At 46.7% G+C, this 8,151-nt stretch overlaps 2 protein-coding genes across 2 annotated transcripts; both read left to right on the forward strand.

Moving 5' to 3' along the window:
• Positions 1-552: 552 nt before the first annotated feature.
• Positions 553-5,375, forward strand: ECHIA (enoyl-CoA hydratase/isomerase A). The gene is made up of 3 exons (XM_078589374.1): positions 553-1,047; positions 2,636-2,918; positions 5,160-5,375. Exons 1-3 carry the CDS (start codon positions 647-649, stop codon positions 5,259-5,261), a joined length of 786 nt encoding a protein of 261 aa, XP_078445500.1. The 5' UTR covers positions 553-646; the 3' UTR covers positions 5,262-5,375.
• Positions 5,376-5,440: 65 nt separating this feature from the next.
• On the forward strand, positions 5,441-6,542 carry LOC144714605 (basic helix-loop-helix (bHLH) DNA-binding superfamily protein). The gene is made up of 2 exons (XM_078589375.1): positions 5,441-5,525; positions 5,896-6,542. Exon 2 carries the CDS (start codon positions 5,950-5,952, stop codon positions 6,469-6,471), a length of 522 nt encoding a protein of 173 aa, XP_078445501.1. The 5' UTR covers positions 5,441-5,525; positions 5,896-5,949; the 3' UTR covers positions 6,472-6,542.
• The last annotated feature ends 1,609 nt before the right edge of the window (positions 6,543-8,151 follow it).

Genomic DNA, 8,151 nt, shown 5'->3' on the forward strand with positions numbered 1-8,151 from the left:
AGGATGACAAGCACAACAGTCACCGTTGACGGGGATGACGACTGTCGTCGTGGGTTGTTGATTGCACGAAGACCACAATGACTGTCATCAACGGAGGGCAGGACAGATGTCTGATGACGGTAAGGGACAGTGAGGATGACGTATCATCGTCCGAGCCTTGCAACCTTTTTATAGTCTTTGATGCTGCCAAAGTTTCGTCCAAATTTAGTAAATAAAATAAAATTGCAGCAAATTTTATAAAATTTAGAAAATTTCACAAAAAATAAATTTAATTCCGGACTAGACGGATGACGGCACGAAATCCATCTATCATCCGTTCCCTTATACGTCATCCGTCCCACCGGTCGTCATCCATCATCGACGTCCATTTTCTTCAGTACGCCGTCATCCATTTTCCGTCATCCGTCTTTGTCATCCGTAACGAACAGATAACGACTGCAACACGTCAGGAGGGTCCACAGATCGGACGGTCGATGATCCACCGCTTTGCAGGATCCATCTCATCTCAGCCGTCGGATTACATCCCATCTCGTTCAAAACTTCAAATCTCTCCTCCATCTTCTTCTTCCCCACGCCATCTTCCTCTGCAACTTCCCCCCTCTCCCACTCTCTCTATCTCTCTCTTCTTTCTCTCTCTGCGGCGGCGATGGCGGAGGAAGGGAGGATCGCGGTGGAGAAGAAGGCGACGGGAGTGGCCTACGTGATGATCAACCGGCCGAGGGCGCTGAACTCGCTGACGCGGGAGATGATCGTGGAGCTGGCGAGGGCGATCAAGGCGCTGAGCGAGGATGAAGCCGTGGGCGCGATCGTTCTCTACGGATCCGGCCGAGCCTTCTGCTCCGGCGTCGATCTCACCGCAGCCGAGGCGGTGTTCAAGGGCGACGTGAAGGACCCCGACGCCGACCCCGTTCATCAGATGGAGCTATGCCGGAAGCCCATCGTCGGCGCTGTCCGCGGCTACGCTGTTACCGCCGGCTTCGAGATCGCCCTCGCCTGCGATGTGCTCGTCGCGGGCGAGGACGCCGTCTTCCTCGACACCCACGCCAGGTCCCCAATCCCGAACCCTGACTCTCCGGTCGAAAAGCGCAACCCTGGCCTGAATTATGTTTAGAGATTCTAGGTCTGTGCTGAATTATTTCGGTGAATTCAGTATTTTGCTTGGTTGAATTTATCGAATTTATGTTGGATTTATCTTGGGGGGGTTGAATTTATCGAATTTATCTTGGATTTGTCTTGGGGGTGGGTTGAATTTATCGAATTTATCTTGGATTTGTCTTGGGTGGGTTGAATGTATCGAATTTATCTTGGATTTGTCTTGGGGGTGGGTTGAATTTATCGAATTTATTTTGGATTTGTCTTTTTTTTGGGGGGGTGGGTTGAATTTATCGAATTTATCTTGGATTTGTCTTTTTTTTGGGGCGGGGGGTGGGTGGGTTGAATTTATCGAATATCTTGGATTTATCTTTTTTTTTGGAGGGGGAGGGGGTTGAATTTATATCTCTGTCTCTCTCTCTCTCTTTTTAAGAATGTTACATTCTCAAAACTTCTCTTGGAGAAATTTTTGTCTGACCTTGGAGGGTTTGGGTGTGCTGATTTGGGATATTTCCCAAAACCCTAGCCTGAATTCTGTTTAGATTCAATGCCTATGCTGAATTCTTCAATGAATTCAGTCGGGGTTGAATTTATCTTGGGGGGTTGAATTTCTTTTGGGGGATAGAAATCAATCGTCGATGTTAAATTTATCTTTTTGTGGGGGGGGTTGTATTTCTCTCTCTTTCTCTCTCTCTCTCTCTCTCTCTCTCTCAGAATGTTAGATTCTTAAACTTTTTCTTGAAGAAATTCTTGTCTGATCTTGGGGGGTTGAGTGCGCAGGTTTGGGATATTTACCCAAAGCCCTAGCCTAAAGTCTGTTTAGAGACTCAAGGCCTATGCTGAATGCTTCGATAAAGTCAGTCTGATCTTGGGGGGTTGCAAAAATTGAAGATATTAAATTCATCTTTGGGGGTTGAATTTATATCTGTCTTTTAAAGAATGTTACATTCTAGAGATAGAGATAAAGATAGAGATAGAGACAGAGATAGAGATATAGATAGAGATAGAGATATAGAGACACATAGAGACAGTCAAAGAGATAGAGATAGAAAAAGAGATAGAGATAGAGATAAAAATATAGATAGATATGGATCAAGATAAAGATAGAGATAGTGATAGAGGTAGAGATGAAGATAGAATACCCAATGATCGTAATAACCCATCTCATGTTCCCATGGCCATTTTTTATTAAGAAAAGTTTGTAAATTTTGTATTGTAATATTTTTGTTTATCATTTAAAATATGTCCTTCTTCCCAAAACTGGGTTTATAGTTCAGCCAAAAATTTTCATTATAACATACGTTACATGAATGTATGTATGTTTCCAAAACCTAATAAAACAATTACACAATGAGAAAACTACCTTGATATTTATATAAAATTCTGTTAATATTTTTTTTTCTTGAACAAAATCCAGGCCAACGCCGAGATCTTTGATAAATTCAGTTTGATCTTGGGGGGTTGACTTTATCCAAGATCCTGAATTTCTCTTAAACTTTTATTGAAGAAATTCTTGTCTAATCTTTGGGGGGGAGGTGTGCAGGTTTGGGATATTTCCGTCGTGGGGGTTGTCGCAGAAGCTGGCGAGGATAATTGGGGCGAACAGGGCGAGAGAGGTGTCGCTGACGGCGGCGCCGATAACGGCGGCGGCGGCCGAGAGGTGGGGGCTGGTGGGACAGGTGGTGGAGCCGGAGAAGGTGGTGGAGAAGGCGACGGAGTTGGCAGAGGCCATGCTACGCAACAACAGGGACCTTGTGCTCCGCTACAAGTCCGTCATCAATGACGGCCTCAAGCTTGACCTCGCCAGCGGCCTCGCCCTTGAGAAGGTCTCCTTTCTCTCTCTCTCTCTCTCTCTCTCTCTCTCTCTACTGGTTTATGTCTCTGTGTTTATCTCTCTATTTTGGTCCATCCTCGTCGAGAACTCCTCTCTGGTTCTCTCCTCATCTTTCTCTCTCTCACACTCTCAATTCTCTCTTTGGTTAATGGATCTCATCAAGATACTCTCCTTGTCAACTTGGTTCATCTCTCTCTCTCTTCGGGTTCGTCATCAAGATCTCTCTTCATCCATCTCTCTCTTCGGGTTCGTCATCAAGATCTCTCTCTTCATCTATCTCTCTCTTCGGGTTCGTCATCAAGATCTCTCTCTTCATCTATCTCTCTCTTCAGGTTCATCATCAAGATCTCTCTCTTCATCTATCTCTCTCTTCGGGTTCATCATCAAGATCTCTCTTCATCTACATCTCTCTTCGGGTTCGTCATCAAGATCTCTCTTCATCTACATCTCTCTTCGGGTTCGTCATCAAGATCTCTCTTCATCTATCTCTCTCTTCGGGTTTGTCATCAAGATCTCTCTTCGGGTTCGTCATCAAGATCTCTCTTCATCTATCTCTCTCTTCGGGTTTGTCATCAAGATCTCTCTTCATCCATCTCTCTCTCTTTGGTCCATTGATCTCATAGAGATACTCTCCTCCTCGACGTGGTTCATCTCTCTCTTTCTCTCTCTTCTGATTTGTCATTGAGGTCTCTCTTCATCTCTCTCTTTCTCTCTCTTCATCTCTCTCTTTCTCTCTCTTCTGATTTGTCATTGAGGTCTCTCTTCATCTCTCTCTCTCTCTTTCTCTGGTTCGTCAATCTCATGTGGATACTCTACCCCTCGACGTGGTTCATCTCTTTCTCAATATCTCTTTTCTCTCTCTTCTGGTTCGTTATCAAGATCTCTCTCTCTCTCTCTTCTCTAGTTCATAGACTTCTTCGAGATACTCTCCTCGTCCTGATTCATCTCTCCCTGTCGATCTCCTTTTCTCTCTCTTTTCTGGTTCGTCCTCAAGATCTCGCTTCTCTCTCTTCTCTCTTTCTCTCTCTCTTCCGATTCGTCGTCTTCTTTAGGAATCTATCAGCTACTTCGACTGTCATTTTCTCTCTATTTGTGTGAATCTCCTTTCTTATCCGTCACCCTCTTCGAGATCTCTCCCTCTCCTCGATCTCTTATCTCTCTAAGTTTCTCTCTCTTCTGGGTCCTCGTCTTCCTGTGGGTCTTTCCCTCTCCTCGATCTCTAATTTTCTCTCTCTATCTGTGTCTATTTTCTGCTTCGTCGTCTTCCTCTGGAGTCTAGATCTCTCCCTCTCCTCGATCTCGTATGATCTCTCTCTAACTTTCTCTCTCTTCTGGGTCCTCGTCTTCCTGTAGATCACACCATCTCCTCGATCTCGCATGATCTCTCTCTAGCTTTCTCTCTCTTCTGGGTCCTCGTCTTCCTGTAGATCACACCCTCTCCTCGATCTCGCATGATCTCTCTCTAGCTTTCTCTCTCTTCCGGGTCCTCGTCTTCCTGTACTCTCTCTCTTCTCGATCTTGCATTATCTCTCTAACTTTCTCTCTCTTCCGGGTCCTCGTCTTCCTGTACATCTCTCTCTTCTCGATCTCGCATAAACTCTTTCTAGCTTTCTCTCTCTTCTGGGTCCTCGTCTTCCTGTAGATCACACCCTCTCCTCGATCTCGCATGATCTCTCTCTAGCTTTCTCTCTCTTCTGGGTCCTCGTCTTCCTGTACTCTCTCTCTTCTCGATCTTGCATTATCTCTCTAACTTTCTCTCTCTTCTGGGTTTTCGTCTTCCTGTACAGCTCTCCCTCTCCTCGATATCTCTCTCTAGCTTTCTCTCTCTTCATGTACTTATTCTCTGCTTCGTCTTCTTCCGCTGGAGTCTAGATCTCTCCATCTCCTCGATCTCGCGTGATCTCTCTCTAGCTTTCTCTCTCTTCATGTACTTATTCTCTGCTTCGTCTTCTTCCGCTGGAGTCTAGATCTCTCCCTCTCCTCGATCTCGCGTGATCTCTCTCTAGCTCTCTCTCTTCTGGGCTCTCGTGTGATCTCTCCCTAACTTTCTCTCTCTAACTTTCTCTCTCCAAGTGTATCTTTCTTCTTCGTCGTCGTCTTCCTCTGGAGTCTAGATCTCTCCCTCTCCTCGATCACGCTCCACGTCTCTTTCTCTCTCTTCTCATTCGTCGTCTTCTTCGTTTCTCTCTCATCATTTCTCTCTCTCTCTAACTTTCTCTCTCTTCTGTTCCAGGAGAGAGCCCACCGCTTCTACGATGGAATGACCCGGGAGCAGTTCGAGCAGATGCGCAAGTACATCTCCAGCCGTCGATCTCCGGCCCCATCCAAGCTATAATCTCGATCAGATGCATCCTCAGCCGTTGGATCGGCGCTTACTGTAAATTCGCGGGTCACGTTTTTTTTACAACATAATATAAATAAGAAATAAGAAATTCGAAGTTGAGTGGTCCGTGAGTCAGTCCCGGCCCGCGGAAATATTAAATAAATTAATAAAGGCACTAGTAAATAAAATAAATACGGTTACAAGGATAGAGAGCGGGTATAAATTCCAGGCCCCGGGTCTCGAACTTTCTCCTCCTCCGCGGCCAGATCGGAGAAGGTAAGAACTTCTTCGCAACTTCCTTCTGTTCTTCCGAGGTCAGATCTGGTTTTTTTTCTGCGATTTGGCTACGATTCGCCGCGTTTTGTTGTGATTTTCTCCCTAGATCAATGCGATTATCGGTTGATTCGACGGCGACGGCGAAGATCTTGATGAATGTTTGTTTGATTTGTCGCTGTTGTGATCATCGATGGAGCTGTGATGCGATTATCGGTTGATTTTACGGCGACGGTGAAGATCTTGATGAATGTTTGTTTGATTAGTCGCCGTTGTCATCAGCGATGAAGCTGTGATGCTATTATCGGTTGATTTTACGGCGACGGCGAAGATCTTGATGAATGTTTGTTTGATTTGTCGCCGTTGTGATCAGCGATGGAGCTGTGATGCGATTCCGAGGCTGTTAATCTCGAATTCGGTTGCGTTCATGGAGGTCGGAAATCGAGAGGAAGATCCGATCAAGGAGGACCGTCGGATTCGTCTACGGACGCCACCGCGGCAGCGATCTTCTCGGTGGAAGACCGCCGGCGAGCAGCTCAGCTACAGCGCCAAGCTTCTCGAAGCCCTCCGCCGCGTGGCTACGCGGTCCGCCGGCGGCTCTCTGCGCAGCCGCGCGGTGCGGGAGGCGGCGGACCGCGTGCTGGCCGCCGCCGCCGCCAGAGGCCGTATGCGGTGGAGCGCCGCCGTGCTCTCTACCTCGCGCTTGCGGCGGAGGCGGCGGCGGCGCCGCCCCCCTCTCCTCTCTCCTCGCCTCTCTGCCAAAGCCTCGTCTTCCTCCGCCATGGACGGGAAGATGAAGACGCTTGCAAGGCTCGTGCCTGGCGGGCGGAAGCTGTCCTTCTCTTCTCTTCTTGAAGAGGCCTCCGACTACATATCCGCTCTGGAGATGCAGGTGCGTGCCATGAACACCCTCGCTGAAGCTCTTTCCTGTCCCCGCCCTTCTCTTTAGCCATTACTCCTCTGCCTGTTCTGTAAATTGTTCCTCCCTCTCTCTCTCTACCATGATTGGTGGGTTCGATCTGTCTTTCGTTCCAGGATTTGGTCTTAATCTTTGCCTGGGGGGAAGATGGGTTCAGAGGTTTTAAAGAACCCACCTTTGCCTCCACTCCTAGCATTGGGCTTCCTTCCAATCTGTTCTCTTCTCCGGAAGAAGATGGAAGGATAGAGATAGAGAGAGAGAGAGAGAGAGAAAGGTGTACTGCCTTTCTCTCTGTAAAAACTGTGAGAAATTCTATCGCCTGTCCATCTCTCTCTCAGAATTGAGTGGAGAAGAGGAGTTGGGGAGGAATATTACAAGGTGTTTTCTAGGGGAAGAGCATGTGGGTAGTGAGCAGCCCCACGCCAGCCTCTCTCTTTCTGTCTGTCTTTCTCTCTCATCTCTCTAGGAACTTTACTTTGGGGGAGATGGTTTCTTCCCTTCTTTAATGCTCGCACATTCTCTCTCTCTCTCTCATGGTTTTATGTATACCTTCTTGGGTCTTGCCTGCACTGTCGTTATTGCGTCATCTCTCTCTCTACTTCATTCTCTCTCTCCAGTGTCGTCCTTTGCGTGTGTTATTTCATGGGTCTCTGTCTGTCTGTCTGTCTGTCTCTGTCTCTCACATTCTCTCTCATGCTTTTAAACACACCCCCTTCATGGATCTCACCTGCACTGTCGTTACTGTGCCGTCTCTCTCTACTTTCTATGTCATCCTTCGCACGTGTTATTTCATGGGTCTCTCCCGCTCTCTCTCTCTCTCTCGCTTTCCCTCTCATTCTCTCCCTCCTCTCTCTCACTCTGTATTCTATCTCTCTCTCCTTCCACTCTCACTCTATGTGTTGTATCTTTCGATCTCTCTCTCTCTCTCCTCTTCCTCTCTCACTTTATATATTCTGTCTGTCGATCTCTCTCTCACTCTTTGATCTCTCTATCTTTCTATTTCTCTCTCCCTCTCTCACTCTTTGATCTCTATCTTTCTATCTCTCCCTCTTTCACTCTATGTATCTCTCTACCTTTCTCTCTCTCCATCTCTTCGTCCTCTCACTCTCTCTCTCTATCCCTCTCTCCCCCATCTCTTCGTCCCCTGACTCTCTCTCTCTCTCTATCTCTCTCTCCCCCATCTCTTCGTCCCCTGACTCTCTCTCTCTCTATCTCTCTCTCTCTCTCTCCCCATCTCTTAGTCTCTCACTCTATCTCTCTATCCCTCTCTCTCTCTCCACATCTCTTCGTCCTCTCACTCTCTCTCTCTCTCTCTCCATCTCTTAGTCTTCTCACTCTATCTCTCTATCCCTATCTCTCTCTCCCCATCTCTTCGTCCTCTCAGTCTCTCTATCCCTTTCTCTCTCTATATATATTCTCCCTCTCCTCCTCTACTATATATTTATCTCTCTCTCTCTACTTCTCTATCTTGCTCTCTTCGCTCCATCTCTCTCTCGATATATATATCTCCTTTATATATGTATATCTATCTCCTTCTCTGCTATCTCTCTCTCTCTATATATATAAATCTCCTCTCTCTGTAGCATATATGTGCATATACCTCCTTCAGGCTCTGTAGTTAGTTTTTCTGGATAACAAAAGGAACACCGTTTATATTTCTATTGCACCATGAACTTAAATTAACACATGTAACAGATTGCCAGAGGAAAA

The sequence above is a fragment of the Wolffia australiana genome, chromosome 17 (genome assembly GCF_029677425.1).
Source record: "Wolffia australiana isolate 7733 chromosome 17, ASM2967742v1".
Taxonomy (NCBI): Eukaryota; Viridiplantae; Streptophyta; class Magnoliopsida; order Alismatales; family Araceae; genus Wolffia; species Wolffia australiana.

What these genes read in the sequence shown, in the direction of transcription:
- LOC144714605 (XM_078589375.1), top strand. Translation starts at nt 5,950, where the DNA reads ATGGAGGTCGGAAATCGAGAGGAAGATCCGATCAAGGAGGACCGTCGG.
- ECHIA (XM_078589374.1), top strand. Translation starts at nt 647, where the DNA reads ATGGCGGAGGAAGGGAGGATCGCGGTGGAGAAGAAGGCGACGGGAGTG. An exon ending in TTCCTCGACACCCACGCCAG is followed by an intron (nt 1,048 to 2,635) that starts GTCCCCAATCCC and finishes GGAGGTGTGCAG; the next exon opens with GTTTGGGATATTTCCGTCGT. An exon ending in GCGGCCTCGCCCTTGAGAAG is followed by an intron (nt 2,919 to 5,159) that starts GTCTCCTTTCTC and finishes CTTCTGTTCCAG; the next exon opens with GAGAGAGCCCACCGCTTCTA.